We start from the raw sequence: 25,911 nt of genomic DNA on the forward strand, positions 1-25,911 counted from the left end.
AAGGGAGAGAAAGAGGAATAGAGAGAGAAAGAGTGTGTATGTGAGAGAGAGAAGGAGAGGGAAATGGAGAGAGAGGAAGAGAATGAGAGAGACAGAGAGAGAGGTGAGGGAGATAGGAATCGAGAGAGTGTGTGTGTGTGTGATACAGAGAGAGAAAGAGAGAGTGAGAGAGTGTAAGAGAGAGAGTAAGAGACATGCAGAGAGAGAGAGAGATGGAGGGGGGAGAGGGGAGGAGAGGGAGGGAGGGGGCAGAGAGAGAGAGAGGGAGAAAGGGGGGGGGAGGGAGAGGGAGAGGAAGTGAGAGGGAGGAGAGAGAGAGAGGAGGAGGGGGGAGAGGGAGAGAGAGATAGAATAGAGATTAGATGGGGAGAGGGAGAGAGAGAGATGATAGAGAGATAGATAGATGATGGCCATGTGGGGCTGAGGCGGAGGTGGCGGCCGGTGGGGGCGCGCGCGTTGTGTGTTGGGCTGTCGGAGCCACACTGCCCCCCGGTGGCCGGTGGCCGCCCGCCGCCGCCGCCGCCGCCGCCGCCGCCGCCGCCGCCGCTTTCTGTGGGCGGGCCCGGGAGGTCTGGGGGGGCTCGGGGGGCGTCGGGAGCCCCCAACGACGGCAGCCCCCAGGGCCGCTCGCCCCCCCCCCCGCCCCCGCCGCCATGGCAGCCCAAGGGAAATGGGAAGGAGCCGACGGCTGCCTCCTCCCGGCATCCTCCGCGACCCCGCCATCCCCACCCCCCCCACCCCCATCATCCTCACCACCATCCCCACCACCACCACCATGCCCACCACCACCATCCCCATCACCCTCACCACCATCCCCACCACCACCATCACCATCCCCACCACCCCCACCCCCATCATCCTCACCACCATCCCCACCACCACCACCATGCCCACCACCACCAGCCCCATCACCCTCACCACCATCCCCACCACCACCATCACCATCCCCCCATCCCCACCACTACCATCCCCACCACCACCACCACCATCATGCCCACCACCATCCCCCCATCCCCACCACCACCACCATCATCCCCACCATCATCCCCACCATCCCCACCACCACCGTCACCATCCCCACCACCACCACCACCATCCCCAGCATCAGCTGTCAGTCTGCTGCTGGAGGAAGCGGCCTGTCGGCCTCCTCCGGGGTCCCCAGAACGCCCACCCCCACGGGATGGGCACAGCCCGGAACCCAGAGGTCACCCCGCCCGCCCTCGGCATTCCCGGTCGGCGCCGTCCGCTCGCTTCGGGGCCAGGAATACAGCCTAAGAATAGTGATGACCGTGGGGAAGCGGGTAGAGCACCGGTCTGGGAGTCAGAAGGTCGTGGGTTCCGATCCCTACTCCGCCAGTTGTCTGCCGTGTGACCTTGGGCACATCGCTTCACTCCCTCGGCCTCGGTTGCCTCCTCCGGTAAATGGAGATCGAGACCGTGAGCCCCGCCTGGGACAGGGACCGTGTCCAACCTGATTTGTTCGTATCCACCCTGGTGCTTAGCCTATAGTAAGTACGTAACAGATACCGTTGTTCATTCATTCGTCCAATCGTATCTCTTGAGCGCTTACCGTGTGCAAAGCACTATACTAAGGACTTGGGAGAGTACGATATAACAAAGAGTCACATTCCCGCCCACAACAAGCTATGCGCTTACTAAGTGCCATGCGCTATGCTAAGCGTTGGGATAAGTGCAATGTCATAAGATGGGACGAAACCCCTGTCCGTCATGGGGTCTAAGGGGAAAGAAGAACAGGTATTTAAATCCCCATTTTACAGTTGAGGAAACTAAGGCACAGAGAAGTCGTGATATCACCGAGGTCACACAGCAACACCCGGCAGAGCCGGGGTTAGAATCCAAGTCTCCTGACTGCCAGACCGGTACTCTTCCCACTAGACTCTGCTGCTCCTCTTTCCTTTTCTGATCACTCCCAGGCAGAGGCTCATGCAGACAAATGGGATTTCAAAAGATTTTTTTAAGTAGTAATTGTGATATATGTTGAGCTATTGCTATGTGCTAAGTACTGTACTAATCACTGAGGTCCCACAAGATCACAGGTCCCCCATGGGGCTCACAGTTAAAGTAGGACGGAGCATAGGTATGGAATCCCTATTTTACAGATGAAGGAACGGAGGCTCAGAGAAGTGAAGTGACTTTCCCAAGGTCACACAGCAGATAAGTGAAGCTGGGAGTAGAAGAGCTCGGGCCTGGGAGTCAGAGGACATGGGTTATAATCCCAGCTCTCCCATATGTCTATTGTGTGACCTTGGGCAAGTCACTTCACTTCTCTGTGTCTCATTTACCACATCTGTAAAATGAGGATTAGGACTGTGAGCCCCATGTGGGACAGGGACTGTGTCCAACCTGATTACCTTGTATCTACCCCAGCGCTTAGAACGTGCTCAGCACATAGTAGGTACTTGATAAATACTATTATTATTGAGTGGTTTACACATGCTGCCTCCGCTTCCTCTCTTCCAATTCTCTCCATGACCCCCTCCAATCTGGCTACCACCCCCTTCACTCCACCAAAGCTGCCCTCTCGAAGACCACCGATAATCTCATCCATGCCAGATATAATGGCCTTCTAACTCCTTCTTGATCCTTCTCGACCTCTCAGCCTCCTTAGACGCCGTGGACCATCCTCTTCCCCTGGATGTGTTATCCAACCTTGGCTTCACTGATTCTGTCCTCTCCTGGTTCTCCTCTCATCTCTGTGGCTGTTCATTCTCAGTCTCCTTCGTGGACTCCTCCTCTCCCTCCCATCCCCTAACTGCGGGGGTCCCTCAAGGTTCGGTCCTGAATCCCCTTCTCTTCTCCATCTACATCCACTCCCTTGGAAAATTCCTTCACTCCCACGGCTTCAACCACCATCTCTATGTGGATGATTCCCAAATCTACATCTCCAGCCCTGCTCACTCTCCTTCTCTGCAGTTTCGTATTTCCTCCTGTCTTCAGGACACCTCTACGGCTCGTCTTCCTGCAGAAACGATCTGGGCATGTCACTCCCCTTCTTAAACAACTCCAGTGGTTGCCTATCGACCTCCGCTCCAAACAAAAACTCCTCACTCTAGGCTTCGAGGCTCTCCATCACCTTGCCCCTTCCTACCTCTCCTCCCTTCTCTCTTTCTACCGCCCACCCCGCACGCTCCGCTCCTCCGCCGCCCACCTCCTCACCGTCCCTCGGTCTCGCCTCTCCCGCCGTCGACCCCCGGGTCACGTCCTCCCGCGGTCCCGGAACGCCCCCCCTCCTCACCTCCGCCAAACTGATTCTCTTTCCCTCTTCAAAACCCTACTTAAAAATCACCTCCTCCAAGAGCCCTTCCCAATCTGAGCTCCTCTTCCCCCTCTACTCCCTCTGCCATCCCCCCTTTACCTCTCCGCAGCTAAAGCCTCATTTTCCCCTTTTCCCTCTGCTCCTCCACCTCTCCCTTCCCATCCCCACAGCACTGTACTCGTCCGCTCAACTGTATATATTTTCGTTACCCTATTTATTTTGTTAATGAATTGTACATCGCCTCGATTCTATTTAGTGGCCATTGTTTTTACAAGATGTTCTACCCCTTGACGCTGTTTATTGCCATTGTTCTTGTCTGTCCGTCTCCCCCGATTAGACCGTAAGCCCGTCAAACGGCAGGGACTGTCTCTATCTGTTGCCGACTTGTTCATCCCAAGCGCTTAGTACAGTGCTCTGCACATAGTAAGCGCTCAATAAATACTATTGAATGAATACTTCAAACTTAACATGTCCAAAACAGAACTTCACATCTTCCCACCCAAATCCTGCCCCCATCCCAACTTTCCTATAGCTGTAGACAGCACCACCATCCTCCCTTGTCTCACGAGCCCGTAACCTTGGTGTTGTCCTCATCTCTCTCGTTCAACCCACGTATTCAATCTTTCACCGATTGAGTTGACCTTGACTGGCAGTGGAAACTCTTTCCATCAACCCCCACTTCCTACTAGTGCTAGAAGAAGTGCTTGTAGCAATAAACTTGTCCCTAACGTACCCGCTCGAAAACAACGCAGAGTCCGTGAAGTTTTTCTTCCGGAGAATCTACCAACTCTGTTGTACTGAACTCTCCCAAGCGCTTAAAACAGTGCTCTGCACACAGTAAGCACTCAATAAATGCCACTGATGGATCGATTGATTGATTCCTTTAACTTTGTTTGTTTGCAGGGGAGTTTCTCAAAGCTGGGAGGTGGGTGCGGGAAACGGGGAGGGGAGTTTCTGCCCCAAAACTGTCCCTCAGGACTGAGCGAGGTTCACACGGAAAGAGGAAGTAGGGTCCGGTGTTAGACGTGTAGATTTCTCCTTACCGGTGGGAGTAGATAATTATCCGAATAATGGACCAGAGTTGGCCTTATGGGAATGCAGTGGTTTGTTACAATGGATGGAATAGCCCAGACTGTATAATGTGGAGCGCATGTGATGATCAACCCATAAAGGACGACACGGCTGCCGGGACGCCTCGCAGGACGGAAACACACAGATAATGAACATGCATCATCAGACTGTGGGCCACGTGGCCCGGAGGAGCCCCAGCCTGGAGGCCGGAAGTCGAACTCCAAAGCCGGAGAACGTCCCGACACGTGGAGGCCCTCTTTGCTCCAGACAAGATTGGGAAGAACGGCACTGAACCGGGAGAATCCCACAGGGAGGCTTCCTCCCCCAGGCAGCTAGACTGCAGGACCGAAGTCTCGGACTTGGGAACCGTGGATGGATCGGTTGAAGTTGAAGTCCTGCTCCCGGGGGACGTCTCATGACTTCCAGAGGACACGTCTCATGGCTTGGGGAGGACGTGCCTCGTGGCTCACGGAAGACACGCCTCACGGCTCGTGGAGGTTAAGCCTCGTGGCTCGCGGAAGAAACACCTCGCAGCTCCTGGAGGATACAACTCCTGTGCGTGGAAGACGAGCCTCACGGCTCATGAAGGACGTACCTCGTGACTCGTAGAGGATACGCCTGGTGGCTCTCAGAGGGCATGCCGCTCAGCTCGCATAGGACACAACCTCACAGCTCCGGGAGGACACACCTCATAGCTCACAGAAATCACACCTCTTGGCTCACGGAGGACACACCTTGTGGTTCCCAAAGGACACGCCTCACAGCCCACTGAGGACGTGCCACATCAATCATGGAGGACACACACGCGGCAGCTCACGGCTTGCAGAGGACACGGCTCGCGGCTCCCAGAGGACATGCCTCAGGCTGTCAGTCACCCCTCTGACTGGTGTCCGACAGCTCAGACCCATCCAGGTGATTGGAGAGAGGATAGTTTCTCCATCCATCAAAGATGTCAGACATCCCTCTGACTGGAGTCCGACGGCCTGAGCCCGGGGGGACGGGAGCGGGGCTGGTCTCCCCACCCATCACAGGGGGTTCCGTCCCCTCCACTCTACCGAGACTGCTCTCTCTAAGGTCACCCGTGACCTCCTTCTTGCCAAATCCAATGGCTCCTACTCCATTCTGATCCTCCTTGACCTCTCTGCTACCTTTGACACTGTCGACCGTCCCCTCCTCCTCCACACCTTATCTCACCTCGGCTTCACGGACTCCGTCCTCTCCCGGTTCTCCTCTCACCTCTCTGGCCGGTCCTTCTCGGTCTCCTTCGCGGGCGCCTCCTCCCCCTCCCATCCTTTAACTGTTGGAGTTCCTCAAGGGTCAGTTCTCGGCCCTCTTCCGTTCTCCATTTACACTCACTCCCTCGGTGAACTCATCCGCTCTCACCGCTTCGGCTACCATCTCTACGCAGATGACACGCAGATCTACATCTCCGCCCCTGTCCTCTCCCCCTCCCTTCGGGCTCGCATCTCCTCCCACCTCCGGGACGTCTCCGCCTGGATGTCGGCCCGCCACCTAAAACTCGACGTGAGCGAGACGGAGCTCCTCATCTTCCCTCCCGAATCCGGTCCCCTCCCAGACTTCCCTATCACCGTGGATGGCACGACCATCCTTCCCGTCTCTCAGGCCCGCGATCTCGGTGTCATCCTTGACTCGTCTCTCTCGTTCACCCCACGCATCCTATCCGTTACCGAGACCTGCCGGTTTCACCTTTACGATATCGCCAAGATCCACCCTTTCCTCTCCACCCGAACGGCTACCTTACCGCTACGGGCTCTCGTTATATCCCGGCCAGACTACCGTGTCGGCCTTCTCTCTGATCTCCCTTCCTCCTCTCTCGCCCCGCTCCGGTCTATTCTTCACTCCGCTGCCTGGCTCATCTTCCCGCAGAAACGATCTGGGCCTGTCACTCCCCTTCTTAAACAACTCCAGTGGTTGCCTATCGAACTCCGCTCCAAACAAGAACTCCTCACTCTAGGCTTCGAGGCTCTCCATCACCTTGCCCCTTCCTACCTCTCCTCCCTTCTCTCTTTCCACCGCCCACCCCGCACGCTCCGCTCCTCCGCCGCCCACCTCCTCGCCGTCCCCCAATCTCGCCCATCCCGCCGTCGACCCCCGGGCCACGTCCTCCCGCCGTCCCGGAACGCCCTCCCTCCTCACCTCCTCCAAACCGATTCTCTTCCCCTCTTCAAAACCCTACTTAAAACTCACCTCCTCCCAGACTGAGCTCCCCTTCTCCCTCTACTCCCTCTACCACCCCCCCTTCACCTCTCTGCAGCTTAACCCTTTTCCCCTCATTTCCCTCTGCTCCTCCCCCTCTCCCTTCCCATCCCCTCAGCACCATACTCGTCCGCTCGACTGTATATATTTTCATTACCCTATTTATTTTGTTAATGAAATGTACATCGCCTCGATTCTATTTAGTTGTCATTGTTTTTACGAGACGTTCTTCCCCTCGACTCTATTTATCGCCATCGTTCTCGTCTGTCCGTCTCCCCCGATCAGACCGTGAGCCCGTCAAACGGCAGGGACCGTCTCTATCTGTTGCCGACTTGTTCATTCCAAGCCCTTAGTACAGTGCTCTGCACATAGTAAGCGCTCAATAAATACTATTGAATGAATGAATGAATCCGACGATCTGGGCCTGGGGGATTGGAACGGGAGGAAGAGACACCGGGAGCCTCGGGGGGGCCAATCTCCCAAGCGGAGAATAGCCCGGGAGAACTCCCACCCCCGGGCAGCTCTCTGACGGTGAGAAATGAGAAGCCGGAGAGAGGCAGTCACGAAGACACAGATGATATTTCTGACCATCACTGATAAACACCAAAGGGGCCTATCAGCAGATACATTTCACGGGAAGCGGAGCTCACAGATTCCAACATCGAGGTTCTTTAAACCTTGGCAGAGAACAGAAGAAAGGGAAAACACTACACCTATACACGTGTGCATGTACATATCTACACACACACACCCCTCCTCCATATCCCAGGAGAAGCAGCGTGGGCTGGTAGAAAGAGCACAGGCCTGGGAGTCAGAAGACCTGGGTTCTAATCCCGGCTCTGCCACTTGTCTGCCGGGTGACTTAGGAAAAGTCACTTTACTTCTCTGTGCCTCAATTTCCTCATAGCCCGTCAAAGGGCAGGGACTATCTCTATCCGTTGCCCATTTGTCCATTCCAAGCGCTTAGTCCAGTGCTCTGCACATAGTAAGCGCTCAATAAATATTATTGAATGAATGAAATGGGGATCATTAATAATAACAATACTACTGTTGGTATTTGTTAAGCGCTTACTATGGGCCGAGCACTGTTCTAAGCGCTGGGGTAGACACAGGGGAATCAGGTTGTCCCACGTGGGGTTCACAGTCTTAATCCCCATTTTACAGATGAGGTAACTGAGGCACCGAGAAGTTAAGTGAGTTGCCCAAAGTCACACAGCTGACAAGTGGCCGAGCCGGGATTCGAACCCATGACCTCTGACTCCAAAGCCCGTGCTCTTTCCACTGAGCCACGCTGCTTCCCTAACAATGATGCTGATGATATTTGTTAAGGATTTACTATGTGCCAAGCACTGTTCTAAGCACTAGGATAGATACAAGGTAATCAGGTTGTCTCAAGTGGGGCTCACAGTCTTAATCCCCATTTTACAGATGAGGTAACAGGCACAGAGAAGTTAAGTGACTCACCCGAAGTCACACAGCTGGCAAGTGGTGGAGCCGAGATTAGAACTCATGACTTCTGACTCCCAAGCCTGGGCTCTTTCCACTAAGCCATGCTGTTTCTGATTAAGACTGTGAGCCCCGGGTGGGACAGGGACTGTGTCCAACCTGATGAGCTTGTGAGAAGCAGCGTGGCTCAGTGGAAAGAGCCCGAGCTTGGGAGTCAGAGGTCATGGGTTCTAATCCCAGTTCAGCCGCTTGTCAACAGTGTGACTTTGGGCAAGTCACTTCACTTCTCTGTGTCTCAGTTATCTCATCTGGAAAATGGGGATTAAGACTGTGAGCCCCACGTGGGACAACCTGATCACCTTGTATCCTCCCCAACGCTTAGAACATAGTAAGTGCTTAACAAATGCCATTATTATTATTACCTATTCCGGAATTTAGTACAGTGCCTGGTACATAGAAAGCACTTTACAGATACCATTATCGTTATTATTATTATTATTGTCATTATGTCAAACCCAAACCAAGCCATCCTGGGAGGGAGAGGTCCTAGTCGGGCTGGTTGAACAGAAAGAAAGAGAACCACAACCTCAACCAGCAATGACTTAGAGAACCCTAGAATTCAACAACCTCAAACCCTTCAGCTTGTAACCTAGACTGTGAGCTCGTTGTGGGCAGGAATGTGTCTGTTATATTGTCTTCTCCCAAGCGCTTAGTACAGTGCTTTGCACAGCAGCATGGCCTAGTGGCAAGAGCCGAGGTTTGGGAATCAGAGGGCGTGGGTTCTAATCCCAGCTCCGTTACTCGTCTGCTTTGTGACCTTGGGCATGTCATTTAACTTCTCTGTGCCTCAGTTCCCTCATCTGTAAATGGGGACTAAGAATGTGAGCCCCATGTGGGACAGGGACTCTGACCAAGCTGATTACCTTGAGAAGCAGCATGGTCTAGTGGCAAGAGCCCGGGCTTGAGAGTCAGAGGTCAGGGATTCAAATCCCAGCTCTGCCACTTGTCAACTGGGTGAGTTTGGGTGAGTCACTTAACTCCTCTGTGCCTCAGTTACCTCATCTGTAAAATGGGGATAAAGACTATGAGCTCCACGTGGGACAACCTGATTACTTTCTATCTACCCCAGCACTTAAAGCAGTGCTTGGCAAATAGTAAGCACTTAACAAATACCATAATTATTATTATTATTATTAATAATAAATACAATTGAATGAATAACCTAAATTAGCCAGGGAAGCACCCTGTGGAGGAGAGGGGAGAGGAGAATTTCTCTCTGCCAGAACCTCCGCCGGACCAATTCGTCCTACAGAGAATTGGGGTTTGGAGCAGGACTTCACCCCTTGCTTGCCGTGTGATCTTGGACAAGTCCCCTCAGTGTGCCTCTGTTGCTTCATCTGTAAAATGGGACTGAACCTCACACAGGATAGGGATTGTTTCCGACCTGATTATTTTATACCTACCCCAGCGCCTAGGTCAGTGCCTGACACATAGTGAGTGGTGACAAATGCCACATTTCTTATCATCAATGATGGTATTTATTGAGTACTTCCTGTGTGCAGGGCACTGTACTACGCGCTTTGGAGAGTACAAGGGAGTTCATTCAATCATATTTATTGAGCGCTTACTGTGTGCAGAGCACTGTACTAAGTGCTTGCGAGAGTACGATACAACAATAAACAGACGACCGTGGGCCTGTTGTTGAGTAGGAATTGTCTCTAAAGGGGAAGACCTCTAACGGGGAAGAGTGCCATTGTCTATCAGGGTTCGAATCCCGGCTCTGCCACTTGTCAGCTGTGTGACTGTGGGCAAGTCACTTCACTTCTCTATGCCTCAGTTACCTCATTTGTAAAATGGGGATTAACTGTGAGCCTCATGTGGGTCAACCTGATTACCCTGTATCTACCCCAGTGCTTAGAACAGTGCTCTGCACATAGTAAGCGCTTAACAAATACCAACATTATTATTATTATATGACTTTGGGGCTGGCCATTGTCCACACACACAACTTAGAGACAGTTTCCCCCTCCCTGTGCCTCCCACTGACCCTCTGACATAACAGCCACGGACCAACGGAGTGACCGGACCTCAGCTGCATAGGGATCATGTCCACTTACTCTATTCTCCCAAGCGCTTAGTACAGGGCTCTGCACGTGGTAAATTGTAAGGGACTTGAGGGCAGGAATCATCTCTAGTGATTCTCCTCCACTCTTCCAAGCGTTTAGTACAGGGCTCTGCAGAGGGTAAATTGTAAGCTTCTTGAGGACAGGGGTGATTGCAAGCTCATTATGGGCAGGGAATGTCTCTGCTGATTCTCTCGTGTTGTAATAATAATAATGGTGATGGCATTTGTTAAGCGCTTACTATGTGCAAAGCACTGTTCTAAGCGCTGGGAAGGATACAAGGTGATCAGGTTGTCCCACGTGAGGCTCACAGTCTTAATCTCCATTTTACAGATGGGGTAACTGAGGCCCAGAGAAGTGAAGTGACTTGCCCAAAGTCACCCAGCTGACAAGTGGCTGAGCCGGGATTACTGTCTCCCAAGTGCTTAGAACAGTGCTCTGCACATAGTAAATGCTCAATAAATTCCATTGAATGATCGACTGATGTCTACTGACCACCTTGATTCTATTTATTTGCCATTGTTTTAATGAGATGTTCTTCCCCTTGATTCTATTTATTGCTATTGTTCTCATCTGTCCGTCTCCCCCGATTAGACTGTAAGCCCGTCAAAGGGCAGGGACTGTCCCTAGCTGTTACCGATTTGTACATTCCAAGCGCTTAGTACAGTGCTCTGCACATAGTAAGCACTCAATAAATACTATTGAATGAATGAATACTGACCCTACTTTCCCAAGCACTTTTTTTAATGGTATTTGTTAAATACTTATTATGTGCCAGACACTGTACTAAACCCTGGGGAAGATACAAGCTAATTACATTGGACAGAGTCCCTGTCTCACACTGGGCTCAGTCTTAATCCCCATTTTACAGATGAGATAACTGAGGTACAGAGAAGTTAAGTTACTTGCCCAAGGCCGTGCAGCAAATAGTGCAGCCAGGATTAGAACACAGGTCCTTCTGACTCCCAGACTCATGCTCTCTCCACTAGGCCATGCTGTCTCTCATTTAGTACAGGGCTCTGCACGCAGTTGACTGGAAATTCCTTGAAGGCAGGAATTGTAATCCCTCCCTCCTCATATCAGCCAGATAACTGCTCTCCCCCACTTCAAAAGCTTATTGAAGACCCCCTCCTCCAAGAAGCCTTCCCTGACTAAGCTCTCCTCTCCTCTCACTCCCTTCCACGCCGCTCTTGTTCCTTCATTCGTCTTCCCTCTCATCCCCACAGCACATATGTATATATCTGTAATTTATTTATCTATTTATATTATTGTCTGTCTCCCCTCTTGACTGTAAACTCGTTGTGGGAAGCAATGTGTCAGTTTGTGGCTTTATTATACTCACTCAAGTGCTTAGGAAAGCGCTTTGCACAAAGTAAGCGCTCAATAAATATCATTGAATGAATGAATGTATCTACTGACGCTTGGACTCTCCCGAACGCTTAGTATCAGAAGACTAATCTCTCTGAGGGATCTTTCTGGGGGAAAGTCTGAGGGACTCTTGTGTACTCTCCCAAGTGCTCATAACAGTGCTCGGCACACATTCATCAGTCTGGCCCAAAAATCCGTCCCCATGGACACGGCCCGTCACGGCTTGCCCTGAGGGTCCAGGGGGTTACCTCCGGAAAATGCATCCCATCTGTCTGGGAATGGTAAAGTGTTTTCGGATATTCTAAGCTGGTTGTGGACAGGGAACGTGGCTACCAACTCTGTTATAGTGTACTCTCCCAAGCGCTCTGCACAAAGTGAGTGCTCAGTAAATACCACTGATAGATATTCCTTTCTGGATCAGGGAGATCCCACGAGACTGCAAGCTCCTTGAGGGCATGAATTACGCCTACCAGTCTGTTATACTGTACCCTCCCAAGTGGTCAGTACAGTGCTCGGCACACAGTAAGTGCTCAACAAATACTAAAGATTGATTGATTGCCCTGCCAAAACGTCAGACCTCTTTCTTCTCCAACCGGAGAGGCTCGGGGAAAAACAAAGCCAAGACTGGGGGGATTGGAAATCAGAAAGCAAAAAATGGATTTCTTTCCCTTTCACTGACAGAACCGCCCTAAGAAGCCCATTGGTTTGACGCGGAGCCCGAACTAACAAGAGGGACTTTCTTTCTAACACCTGCCTTAATCAAAACAGCAGAAGACAATAAATTAAGAGTCTGCACAACTGTACAGAGGTGTTAATCACCGCAAAAGCAATTACTTTGGGAAATAAGTCAGAGCCTGGCAATTATAAGCCTGCCATCTTAAAAAAAAAATCCACGGATTTTGCATAAAGATAAACAAGGTTACGCTGAAGATTTTGGTTTTATCCTGACCCACCTGCTTTTATTGTATACATATATATTTATAATAAATTTTTAATGTTGCTCTGCAGTTAAATGAGGTTTACAAATGCATAAAAATAGAGCTTTCCACGAATTGATGGTTACATTGTTCAGTTGCTCTCCCATCTTCTCCACCCCCAAAAAACACCCAACACGCCAAATTTCTTAAATCACACCAACCAAGCAATCACATTGCAGGATTTCCCAGAAATGCCCCCCACCCTCCCCCCAACCACACTACTAAAGCAGCCTTAGCAGATAATAAGGACATTACAGATTGACTCTCCGAAGACCAGCTGCCCCAGCTCCGAGGAGGAACACACGCCTCAGGTAAAATCAGTGAAATCAGAGTTCTTTCCTCCTCCCCCAGAATAAATCTACACTCTGAGCAAGTGGTTGCCTGCAAGGCTGTGGCTCACTCACGCTCCAGAATCCCTGTACCATGGCTGGCCAGGTCTGTGGGCTAAGTAGGAATAAGGATTAAAAACAAAATCAGCATAGAACACAGGGTGGTTTTTCTTAAAAATACAACACTGAGAAAACACGCGGAAAAGGTGACCTTTCCCGAGGAAAAGGACCCATGTTCGTTCATGTGCCTGGTTCGCCCGCTATACTACAAGAAATTAGAACAGGAAGTCAAATCAGGGGTCTTTTCCACTTGGGTCAGAATGCCAGTCAAACTGGCTTGGTTGGAAAGTATTGAGTAGTAGGGATATTGACTCCCTTTAAAGCAGAAGACAAAATAATTGAACAGACTTTTCCAGGTAAAGGAAGAATTTACCTTAAAAGGAGAAGGGAGGGGAGAGAGGGAGAGAGGGCAAGAGGCTGGGAGAGAAGCGGGGAAGGAAGGAGAAGGGGAAGGGAAGAGAAGCGAGGGGAGGGGAGGGGAAAGAAAGGGAAAGGGATAAAAAGAGAAAGCAAGAGAGGATAAAAAAATGAGAAAAAGAGAAGAGAAAAAAGATAAAAGAAATAAAGGAGATGAGGTTGGGGGCGGGGGGGTGCTGGCGGGGAAGAGGAGTTGAAATGTGAGAAACCTGATTTGCTGGCTAGGTTTATTCCAGCCCCAAGTAGCCACTGTAGAGACTTCCCTCCCAGCCCTGGGAATCAGAAGCCCCCAGCTGTGCCAAGCAAAGTCCTCCGGGCTGCGACAGCAGGTCAGCTTCAAAACGCCAGATCTCCGGTGCAGGGGCGAGCGAGCCGCTCATCTCCGACCCCCGGGCCGGACCCCGAGCTGTACCCCGAACCCACCGCCACCACACCCAGCGCGGGAAAGACTTCCACGTTCTCTCCTCCTCGACTGACCGTCCGGGCCCAGAATTCTCCTCGGGGGAGGAGACCAGGATCGACACCGGCTCTGTGCTTCCCGGGCCAGCTTCCCCCAGCGAACGTTCTCTTCTCTCGTCCCGGACGGAGAGCCTCAGAATGGCGGGATCGAGGGGGAGACCATCCCCGCTGCCTCCTCCCCTGCGGCCTTGCCCAGCTTCTGCCTCCGCTCGCTTTGCCCGAAAGGCAGGTGAGCGGGATTCCCTAGCGGGTCTTCCGGCCGTGGGTACTCCCCACCCGGGCACGAGGAGCCGCGGCGATGGGAGGGCAGAGCGGGCGTGGAGAGCCGGGCTCGGGCAACGAGCCGTTTAGACACTTCCCGCCTCACAGTCACCATTCCTCGCTGGTTTCTCCTTCCCTTTTTCCAGCGTGAAATGCTAAAAAACACAGTTCACTTGACACTTTCAAGGGAAAGGAAGAGAAGGAAAAAACATCCACACGTTATATGTTTTTGAACACCGTACACGCAGGTTTATTTTCAAACAGCACAACAGGCGGTCGATCCGAGGGAGCCAAAAACGGGCTGGATCCGGTTTCCGGTGGGCGTCGCGGCCTGGGGCGAGCCGGCCGAAGCCGCCGGACGCAGTGGAGAGCGGTCAGCGGCCAAGAAGATTCCCCGTGTCCAGCCGGACCGCCACCCAGAACTCCAGCAGACACAGGAAGGTAAGAACCACACGGAACCCAGGGCGGCACCCATGCTCGTGGAGACGGAAATGGGGACGAGGCTCTTTCAACCCAAAAAACTACCGCTAGACGGGACCTGGAGAACACTTGTCAATTCACTGGACTTCTAACTCTCTGCTCTTTGAAAAGAACCGCACCTTGGACTGAACCCGACAAGGTTTCCATTCCTTCTCTGTATTTCCCTTTTTTTTTAATTTTTGCTTTTTTTTTCCTTAAAAAAAAAAAAACCAAAAGACACACTTTTCCGGAAAAGGCTTCGCCGCCCCGGCGGAGAGGGAAGGGAGGCCCGCTTCGGCCATGTCTCACTGCACTTTCTCCGTGAAGTTCTCGGGGAAGACGCCTCGGCATTTCTCCAGTTCCTTGCGCTGCTGCCAGTCACTCTCCTTGATGCCCATGAGCCAGCCTTCATCCTGGAGGATGGGGGAGGGAGAGAAGGGGCAGCGGGCAGGGAGTCAGTACCCTCCCGGACCCGCCAACACACAGAGAGCCTACGGCCCGCAGCCCCGACGGGCTTGAATGAGACCGGGGAGCAATCATCCCAGAAGTGGCTTCTCCAATGCTTTGAGCTGCCCCCCTCCCCCTCCTCGGGATGTAGGGACTGATTCTCCATTATCTGCACTGAGGGAGGGACCGATTCTCCATTGTCTGTACTGCGGAAGGGACCGATTCTCCATTGTCTGCACTGGAGAAAGGACCGATTTCCCAGGATCTGTACCACGGAAGGGACCGATTTCCCACTACCCCCATCACGGAAGGGACCCATAACCCATTATCCACACCACGGAAGGGACCGACTCCCCAATTATCTGCACCGTGGAAGGGACCATTTCCCTATTATCTGCCCCGCAGAAGGGACCGATTCTCCATTACCTTACCTGAGGAAGGGGAGAGATACTACAGATCACACAAAACAACCCCGGGTGAGGAAAGGCATTTTAGAGGAAGTGAGGTGTTGGGGACTTGAAGGACCACATTCCGGGCCAAGAGGGAGCTGCCTGTCTTCCCGGGACCTTTCTGAGGAATGTGGGCCAGGGACCCAAAAAAAGAGAGCCCCAACGGGGCCAATGCAGTGGATTGTGGGTGAGAAGCAGGCGAGGGAGGCAGCCATGAGCAATTCCCAAACGTCCCGCAGATCGCTGAACAAGAGTACAGCCCAGTCAGGAATAAGCAACCTGACTGCCACTGGGATCAGGCTGTGAGGGACCAGGGGCAAAGAAATAATACAAATATATATATAATTGTGGTTTCTGTTAAGCTCTTGCTATAGTCCAAGCACTGTACTAAGAGCTAGGGCAGATACAAGATCAGAAGGTCTAAGTAGGAGGGAGAACAGGAGGTCCCCAACTACTTGTTATATAGTATTTGTTAAGCACTTACTATTTGCCACTGTACTAAGCCCTAGGGTAGATACAAGCTAATCTGTTTGGACGCAGTCCACATGCCACATAGGGCTCACAGTCTTAATCCCCATTTTACAGATGAGGGAACTGAGGCACAGAGAAGTGAAGTGACTCGCCCAAGTTCACGCAACAAACAAGTGGCAAATTAGAACCCAGGTCCTTCTGACTCCCAGACCCACGCCCTATCCACTAGGCCATGCTACTTCTTTTGGAAGAAACACGATTCACTAGGGGCGGATGGGATGCTTAGAACGGTGCTCTGAATGCAGAAAGTGCTCAATAAATCCCATTAGGGGCTGGTGGAGACACCCTAGCTGACCAGTGGGTCCTGGGTGATGGGTGGTTGCTTTAACTCTACACCCCGGAGAGGCCTTTGAATAGGCAGGCCCTGCGGGCTTCAGAGGATCAAGGAAGGATTGTCGGGGGGAGTGGACGGGCTCGGAGACCCCACTCTCACCACTGCCGGATGGGCTATGTTGCTTTATGGTGAGGGAGGGATGGAGGGAGGGATGCTACTTAGAGGGTGACTGAGGAGGAGTGGGGAAGGGAGTGTCTGCCAGCGTCTTCCAGCCCACGCACTTCACGCCTCTAACGCCAACCTATTACTGGACCTCGATCTCGCCGCCGACCCCTAGCCCACATCCTGCCTCTGGCTTGGAACGCCCTCCCTCCTCAAATCTGACAGACCACCACTCTCCCCACCTCCAGTGCCTTTTTAAAAGCCCATCTGCTCCAAGAGGCCTTCTTCTTCTCCCAGAACCTCCCACCCCTTCACAGCTTCCCCTTCTCCCCAACATCCCCCAGCCCCCATAGCTCCCCTTTACCCCAACAGCTTCCCTTCTACCTCCCCTCAAGACCATTCCCCTTTTCCCCAGCACCCCTCATCGCCCACAGCTCTTCTTGTTCTCAACATGCCCCCACAGCTCCCCTTGTCCCCAACATCTCCCACCCCCCACAGCTCCCCTTCTCCCAGCACCTCCCGCCCCCTCACAGCTCCTCTCTTCCCCAACATCTCCCACCCCCCACAGCTCCCCTCGTCACCAATGCCCCCCACAGCTTGCCATCTCCCCAGCACCCTTCAGTCCCCGCTACACCCACATACCTGCTCCTCCGGGTTCTCAAAAGGAATCACCAGCACCACATCCCCGGCCTTGAGCTGCAGCTCGTCACTGTCGGTGGCCGCATAGTCATGCTGGGCCTGGACCTATAGGGGGACAGCCAGGTCAGTGGGTCGGCATCCTCAGTGGGGTCAGGGGGGCTGGTGAGGTCAGTGCAGTCAGCAGCATCAGCGGGGGTGGGGGAGTGGGAGTCAGTGGGGTCAGTGAGGTCGGTGGGGTCAGCGTCGTCATCAAGGTCGGTGGGTCAGCATCGACAATGGGGTCAGCGGAGACAGTGAAGTCAGAGGGATCAGGGAGGTCGGAGGGATCAGTGGGTCGATATCATCCACAGGGTCAGTGGGGCCAGTGAGGTCGGTGGAGTCAGCAACATCATTATCAAGGTCATCATCAAACCCTTTCTCGATCCCACTTCCCCTTCCGATTATCATCCTACCTCCCTCCTACCCTTCCTTTCCAAACTCCTAGAGCTAGTTGGCTACACTCGCTGCCTTGAATTCCTCAACTCCAACTCTCTCCCGGAGCCCCTCCAATCTGGCTTCCGTCCCCTCCATTCCACTGAAACCGCCCTCTCAAAGGTCACCCATGACCTCCTTATCGCCAAATCCAACGGCTCCTACTCGATCCTAATCCTCCTCAACCGCTCAGTTGCCTTTGACACTGTCGACCATCCCCTTCTCCTCCGTACCTTATCTCACCTTGACTTCACGGACTCCACCCTCTCCTAGTTCTCCTCTTATCTCTCTGGCCGTTCATTCTCCTATGCGGGCTCCTCTTCCCCCTCCCATCCACTAACTGTAAGGGTTCCTCAAGGGTCAGTTCTTGGTTCCCTTCTGTTCTCCATCTACACTCACTTCCTTGGTGAACTCATTCGCTCCCATGGTTTCAACTATCATCTCTACACAGATAACACCCCAAATCTATATCTCCTCCCCGGTTTTCTCCCCCTCCCTCCAGGCTCGTATCTCCTCCCAACTCCAGGATGTCTCCACCTGGATGTCTGCCCGCCACCTAAAAGTCAACACATCTAAAACTGAGCTCATCTTCCCTCCCAAACCTTGTCCTTCTCCCTGACTTCCCCGTCACTGTGGACAGCACGACCATCCTTCCCGTCTCACAGGCCCGCAGTCTTGGTTGTCATCCTTGACTCCGAAGCAGTATAGCTCAGTGGAAAGAGCCCGGGCTTGGGAGTCAGAGATCATGGGTTCGAATCCCGGCTCTGCCACTTGGCAGCTGTGTGACCGTGGGCAAGTCACTTAACTTCTCTGTGCCTCAGTTACCTCATCTGTAAAATGGGGATGAAGACCGTGAGCCTCACGTGGGACAACCTGATTACCCTGTATCTATCCCAGCGCTTAGAACAGTGTTCTGCACATAGTAAGCGCTTAACAAATACCAACATTATTATTATTATCATTCACCCCACACATCCAATCCGTCACCAACACCTGCCGGTCTCACCTTCACAGTATCGCCAAGATCCAGCCCTTCCTCTCCATCAAAACTGCTATCGTGCTGGTACAAGCTCTCATAATATCCCGACTGGATTATTGTGTCAGCCTCCTCTCTGATCTCTCTTCCTCCCATCTCTCCCTGCTCCAGTCTATTCTTCATTCCGCTGCCCGGATCATCTTCCTACAGAAACGCTCTGGGCATGTCACTCCCCTCCTTAAAAAACCTCCAGTGGTTGCCTATTAAAACAAAAACTCCTCACTCTTGGCTTCAAAGCTCTCCATCCCCTTGCCCCCTCCTACCTCAGCTCCCTTCTCTCTTTCTACTGCCCACCCCGTAGGTTCCGCTCCTCTGCCGCTCACCTCCTCACGGTCCCCCCACGCCTATCCCACTGTCGACCCCGGGCTCATGTCCTACCACTGTCCTGGAATGCCCTCCCTCCTCACATCTGCTAAACTCTCTTCCCCTCTTCAAAGCCCGACTGAGAGCTCACCTCCTCCAGGGCCTTCCCAGACTGAGCCCCCCCTTTCCTTCTGCTCCCCCTCTCCTCCCCCCCACCCTCTGCTCTTCCCCCTTCCCCTCCCCTCAGCACTGTGCTCATTAGTATATATTATTTATTGCCCTATTTATTTTGTTAATGAGGTGTATATCTCCTTGATTCTATTTATCTTGATTATGTTGTCTTGTATTGTTTTGTTCTGTTTTGCTCTGCTGTCTCCCCGTTTTAGACTGCGAGCCCGTCACTGGGCAGGGATTGTCTCTATCCGTTGCCGAATTGTACATTCCAAGTGCTTAGTACAGTGCTCTGCACATAGTAAGCGCTCAATAAATACTACCGAATGAATCAATCAATCAATCAATTTCAGTGGGTCAACGTCGTCAATGGGGTCAGTGGAGACAGTGAAGTCAGAGGGGTCAGGGAGGTCGGTGGGATCAGTGGGTCGATATCGCCCACGGGTCAGTGGGGCCAGTGAGGTCGGTGGGGTCGGCGTCATCATCAAGGTCAGTGGGTCAGCATCGTCAATGGGGTCAGTGGAGACAGTGAAGTCAGAGGGGTCAGGGAGGTCGGTGGGATCAGTGGGTCGATATCATCCACAGGGTCAGTGGGCCAGTGAGGTCAGTAGCGTCAGCATCGTCGGGGGGTGGTCACTGGGGTGAATAAAGTCAGCAGGGTCGGGGGGCCAGTGAGATCGGAGGGATCAGCATCGTCAATAGGGTCAGTGAATCAGCATCGTCGATGGGGCCAATGGGGTCAATGGCATCAGAAAGGTCAACAGTGTCACACAGCCACCCTGACCTCTGGAGGCCAGAGAGAGGGGGCCACAGGCAGGCGATGGATGCAAGTGGCGCCGGTTATGTCCTGCTTTCTGGGTGCTGCTGGGACTGGGCAATGCCCTTGCCGACGGGGCTGGGCACTCCGGGCAACCTCACAGGGGCCGGCCCTGAAGGAAAATGGCCTCTTACCCCTCCCTCTCCCCGCCGGCCCTCGGCCCCCAGCCCCTCCCAGGCCCCCCAGCTGACCTTGAACAGGAAGCCCGGGGGCAGGTCCGCCCGCTCCGATGCGGCCCCGCCCTCCAGGGCGCCGTTTACCGTGGCCGGGAAGGCCTCCTCCTTGGCGGCTGGCACACCCTGTTGGGCATAAGCACAGGACAGAGGGGTCAGCGGGAAGCGGGGAAGGGTGGCGAATGCGGCAGAGGAATGGAAGAACCGCTGCGCGGAACCCCAGATCCGCCTCGGACGCCAACCCCGGTCCTCACGGGCACCGGCCATTCACCCGGCCTCCTGGCCAGCCCACCTTGTGCTGGGGTGGGTGGGGAGGCAGAAGGAGCGGCAGAGCAAGGCTAGGGAGTCTCCTCGCCCACCCCCAGAAGGGCAGGAGGGGAGGGAAGCAAGGGAGTGAAAGGAAGAGATAGAGAGACAGAGACACGGAGACAGAGATCGAATGAAAAGGAGCAAGGGCCGATCCTCCCCACGGTCTTACGGAGGCCGAGTCGCTCGCCGCTGTCTCTTTCGCGTCTTCGGCTTTCGCCGCCGCCTCCGGGCCGCCCACCTCTGCCACGTCTGCCGGCTGCAACACAAAGGTCAGCCGGGGGTCACGGCCCGCCTCCTCCCTCCTCGGACGAGGGGTCGGAGGTCAGACGTCACCCGGACCCGAGGTTGGGCCCCGCTCAGGCCGGGCCAGTCTCAGCCGCCAAACCGTCCCTCTGGGGCCCTCGTCCGGGGCAGCGCCTCATCAGGATTGGTCCCCGCCTCCTCCTTCTCCTCCTCCTCTCTCGGGGGGCTCGGGGGCAACCGGCCAGCTCCCAGAATTCCCGGAGGAGGGGGCAGGAGGAGAGGCGGAGAAGGGGACTATCTGCAAACTGCAAGCCCAACGGCGCCTAAGAAACCACAGGATCAAGAACGGTTCAGCTGCAGTTGACCTCAAGAGAGAAGTAGCGTGGCTTAGTGGAAAGAGCCCGGGCTTGGGAGTCAGAGGTCATGGGTTCTAATCCCGGCTCCACAACTAGTCCGCTGCGTTACCTTGGGCAAGGCACTTAACCACTTCTCTGTGCCTGTTACCTCATTTGGAGATTAAAAAATGTGAGCCCCACGTGAGACAATCTGATTACCTTGTATCTACCCCAGCGCTTAGAACAGTGCTCAGCACACAGTAAGCACTTAACAAATAACATAATTATTATTATTATTATCCGGTCCACTCCCTGCCTCGGGCCAGATTAACAGTTAAACCACCCTCGGGGAGCCATAGGGCTTCTTCCACCAACCCATCTACCCCCAAGGAATGGAGACTGTGGGCAGGAAACCCAACTGACTGCGCAGAAGGTCAGAGTTCACCAAGATCCTCCAAACCAAACCAGATTCGAGCTTCCTCTGATTGGTTTTTGCTTGCTATAAAGCGTTAATTCAGCTACGTATCCAGGTTGTGGTCTTCCTCCTATTCGATTTACTTCAGCACCTGACTCTTCCGCTAAATTGTCAGGTCCTGGAGGACAGGGATCGTGTCTACCAACACTACCGTATTCACCCAAGGGCTCAGCGCAGCGCTCCACACACAGTGGACTGTCAGCTCCTAGGGGGCAGAGATCATCTGCACTAACTTTAGTGCCCTCTCCCAAGTGCTCAGTACAGTGCTCTGCACGCTGTAGACTGCAAGTTTCTTGAGGACAAGGATGGTGTCTACTAATTTTATTGTACTCTCCCAAGCATTGGTACAGTGCTCTGGTCTTAGACTGCCAGCTCCTTGAAGACATGGATCATATCTGGAAAGAGCCTGGGCTTCGGAGTCAGAGGTTCGACTCCCAGCTCTGCCACTTGTCAGCTGTGTGACTGTGGGCAAGTCACTAACTTCTCTGTGCCTCAGTTCCTTCATCTGTAAAATGGGGATTAACTGTGAGCCTCACGTGGGACAATGTGATTACCCTGTATCTACCCCAGCGCTTAGAACAGTGTTCTGCACATAGTGAGCGCTTAATAAATACCAACATTATTATCTACTAACTCAATTGTACTCACCCAAGTGCTTAGTTTAATGCTCTGCAACACAAGAGGCACTCAATAAATACAACTGACGGACCACCTGCAATTCGGCCTCCACTCCTTTCTGCCCAGGTCAAAACCACAAGTCCTTTCTCCTAAATCCCCAGGCCTGCTGACCTGGCAAACAACTCATCTTCCACAGCCGCCGGACAAATGGAACCCCAGAACCCGGGAGAGGTTATCTTGTCCATCCCTCTGCCTCTGGGCCGAACGTTCTCACCAAGATGGCTGCCAATGCTTTTTCCTTACAAACTTCCTGAGGAAAGAAGGTAGCGCAGCCTAGTTGATAGAGCCCAGGTTTGGGAGTCAGAGGACCTGGGTTCTAATCCCAGTTCTGCAGTTGTCTGCAGTGTGACCTCAGGCAAGTCATTTCACTTCTCTGAGCCTCAGTTACCCCATTGGGGATGGGGATTTAGACTGTGAGCCCCACGAAGGACAGGGACAACCTTATGAACTTGTATCTACCCCAGCGCTTAGTACAGTGCCTGGCACATAGTAAGCACCTAACAAATACCGTAAAAAAAAAAAAAGAGATGCCTCAGTGGCCGGGGCCCGCAGCCTCCCTGCAGGCTTTTTGCCCAGCAGTGCAGCCACCTGCAGAGGGTTGAAATCACCGAGCCAGACACGATTGCTCTCGCTGCCCAAGGGGACAACCAGGCCGAGCAGGATCAGCGGGGTAGAACCATCCAAACTTCGCCCTCTGCCCTCTTCCCGGAAGGTCTGGGGCACCGTAAGCACCCAGCATATAACAAACTGCCCCACTCAGCACCCTCTTAAGACAATCAAGCAATCAGTAACCTCTTTATACCAAATTTCACCGTTCCTATGGTCCACCAGACTGTAAATCGAATACAGGACTTTCCCAAGCGCTTAGTGCAGTGTTCCGCCCAGAAGAGGCACTCAATAAATACCACTGATTGATGATTAGGGATCTAATAAACACATAGTAGCCAAGAGCAGCCACAAAGGACTTTGATGTTTCATTAGGACGAATTCCTTTCGCCCCACAGTAATTTTCCTGTCATCAGGAAAAATTAATTATTCATCATCATCATTCATGAATTCGAATCAGAATTGGTTAATCCTTATTGACAGTACACCTGGTAAAATACAATCTCTGGTGCATTTTCTCTGCCCCGAACATACGATGCCCCGTGAACTCCATCTCCACCGTATCTGCGTGGTCGAAGGCGGGTCCTGGAATTGGGACGGACGTAGAGTTCACTTACTTGGGTGGGCTTGGGCTCGGTGGTCTGGCTGGGCCAGTCCACGGCAAATGCACTATCATTTGTGTTATCATCAGCCGAGAACATATCCACAGACTGCATACTGCTGGCTGGGGTCTTGGCACCCTCGGAGTTAGTGCAGGAAAAGGGGGAGGGGGGGAGCAGGAACAGAGAAGGAGGAGGAGCATGAAGAGAAGATAAGGAAGAGGAAGAAGAGAAGAGGGGGAGGAGAAAGAGAAGACGGGTGAAAGAAAGAGAAGAAGGAGAGAAGGCAGAGAATGGAGAGAAGAGGGAAAGAAGAGGGAGTGAGGGAACAGAAGAGGGAGAGAAGGAAGAGAAGAGGGAGAGACAAAAGAAGAGGAGAAGAGGAAGAGCAAAAAGAAAGAAATAGAGGTGGAAGAAGAGATGGAAGCAAAGACGAGGAGGAAGTAGGAGGAGGAAGGAGAGAAGAAAAAGTGGAAGGAGAAAAGAGGAGAAAGACAGAGAGGAAGAGAAGAGAGAAAAAGAGGAAATGGAAGGAGTGGGAAAAAAGAAAGAGGAGATGAGAGAGAGGAAAGGAAAGGAGGAGGAAGAAAAGAGGAGGAGAAAAAGGAGGAGATGAGATGGAAAAAGAGAAGATGAAATAGAAGAGGAAGGAAAAGAGGAAGAAGAAGAGAGGAGGGGTAGAGAAGTAGAAGAGAAGGAAGAGAGGGGGAATAAGAGCAGAAGGAAGAGAAGAAGGAGGAAGGAGGGGGGAGGAAGAAGAGGGAGGAAGAGGAGAAGGAAAAGGAGGAGGGGGAAGAGGAAGTGGAGGAGGGGGAGGAGGGAGAGGAGGAGGAGGAAGAGGAGAAGAAGGAAAGGAAGAGTAGAAGAGAGGAAAAGAAGAATAAGAGAAGGAAAAGAAGACGGAGGAGGACAGGGAGGAGGAGAAGAGGGAGGAGAAGGATGAGGAGGAAAAAAAGTGGAGGAGAATGGTGGTGGTCAAGGGGATAAGAAGAAGACATAAAAGACATGAGCAATGCATCATCCGACAGGGTGGGGACAGAGCAGAGAAGTGAGGAGCTGGCGCTGGGGTAAGGATGGCCCCCGGACAGAGAAATAACGTTCATCGTGCCACAGAGAGACAGACAGAGGTGGGGTCCGGGCCCCGCTCCCCAGGTTGCTGGCTACCAATGGTACTGCACTGGCAACCGGGGTCATAGCAATCCTCATCTTGAGACACCTGGAAACCATGCATCCCAGCTAGCGTCACTCCCTGTGCCTGGCCCAGCCTGGCCCGGCCCCAGCCCCGGCCCCCGGCTCCAGGCCCAGCCTCAGCCTGACTACTCTTTAGCCTAACTGCCCGGAGAGGAAGCTTGGGCCCCGAGCTTTCATTTTGGGCTATTTCCCAAAGTAATTTTGAAGCTGAGTAGTCTGCAGGCAAGTATAGCTCTGGGGAAAGAGCACATGGCTGGGAGTCAGACACCTGGGTTCTCATATGAGCACTGGAGCACTGTGAGACCCTGGACAACTCATTTACCCTCTCTGGGCCTTGGTCTCCTCCTCATCTGTAAAAGTGGTTAAGATCCCAGCTCACCGTCTTTCCTAGACTAAGTGCCCCTTGTGGGACAAGGACTGCGTCCAATCTCAGTATCATGTTTCTACCCCAGTGCTTAGTACAGGGTCAGCACATAAGTATCTCAATTATTATGATTTTTGGAGCTTGGTATGTTGGGCAAGGCCTTACTGGTTGTGAACTCCAGTCAGCCTGGTCCCCATTAGAGTGGCAGCTCCTTGTGGGTAGGAAACATGTTCTGGGCATCTGTTGTACTGCTAAGTGCTTAGTAAAGACATTCCGAAGGTACTCAATAAATATGCCGACCACTCAGACTCGGACCTGGTTAAAGGAGGAGGAGGAGGAGGAGGTCAGTGGATGTCAGGAGTAAGAGGAAGTGGGCAGAGAAAGGGTCATCCAGGAACATCCATGTGGATATCTAAGTCCCCAAGATGTAGGGACAGAGAGAGAGAGAAGGAATGTGACAAAGGGATCAAAATGGTTCAGAAAATTGGAGATGGGCCTGGGGGGCGATAGAGGACTGTGACCGGTAATTGGCGTGGGTGTTAGAGGCGGATGACATGGACTTCAAAGGAGGGGAAATAGAGGGCTGGGGGAAGTTGGATAGTGTCGAAGTGGCACCGGGGTATGAGAAGGAAGCCGACACGTCTTCCTTTCCCAGTAAATCTTGGGGAGCGGGAAAGATGAGGCCCTTTCTAGAGAGAGCGGCAGGGGAGACCGCGTCGTCTGGGGAGAGCCAGGTTTCAGAGATGGCAAGGAGGAGCATTGACTGGATCGGGAACAGGTCAAGGACGAAGGGAAGTTTCCCCATGATGGAGCGGGGATTCCACAGGCCGCACTTGGCTGCGTCTGCAGGGGAGGCGATGGGGGAGGGGACAGCGGAAGGGATCAGATGGAGGACGACTGGGTGAGGCTGGGAAGATAGGATAGGGCCTTCTTCCCTCTGGACGGTAAACTCGTTACAGACAGAGAACTTGTCTGCTGATTCTGCTGTACTGCTCTCTCCCAAGCACTTAAGACAGCACTCTGCACATAGTAAGCACTCAATAATACCACTGATGGATTTGATTGATCGCCGGATGGATTAGAAGGAGGGAATCGAGGGGAAATGGTGGGGCTGGACAAGTTTAAGAGTTATGGGAAAAGTTAAAGGGGATAGTTAGTGCTTTCTTGTAAAAAC

At 53.0% G+C, this 25,911-nt stretch overlaps 1 protein-coding gene across 14 annotated transcripts in view; it reads right to left on the minus strand.

The window, feature by feature from the left end:
* Positions 1-14,229: 14,229 nt before the first annotated feature.
* BIN1 (bridging integrator 1) overlaps positions 14,230-25,911 on the minus strand; it is a 154,088-nt gene continuing 142,406 nt past the window's right edge. For 8 of the 14 annotated variants that reach the window (XM_029061829.1, XM_029061827.1, XM_029061828.1 and 5 more), the window contains 4 exons: positions 20,416-20,502; positions 19,956-20,063; positions 16,970-17,071; positions 14,230-14,877 (listed from right to left, as the gene is read on the minus strand). In XM_029061829.1, coding sequence (XP_028917662.1) covers positions 14,770-14,877; positions 16,970-17,071; positions 19,956-20,063; positions 20,416-20,502 — 405 coding nt within the window. In that variant the 3' untranslated portion in view covers positions 14,230-14,769. Of the gene's footprint in view, positions 14,878-16,969; positions 17,072-19,955; positions 20,064-20,415; positions 20,503-23,200; positions 23,324-25,911 lie in introns of all 14 variants that reach the window. The other 6 variants (XM_029061819.1, XM_029061817.1, XM_029061818.1 and 3 more) reach the window with 2 other exon arrangements.

This window comes from Ornithorhynchus anatinus, chromosome 1 (assembly GCF_004115215.2).
Source record: "Ornithorhynchus anatinus isolate Pmale09 chromosome 1, mOrnAna1.pri.v4, whole genome shotgun sequence".
NCBI lineage: Eukaryota > Metazoa > Chordata > Mammalia > Monotremata > Ornithorhynchidae > Ornithorhynchus > Ornithorhynchus anatinus.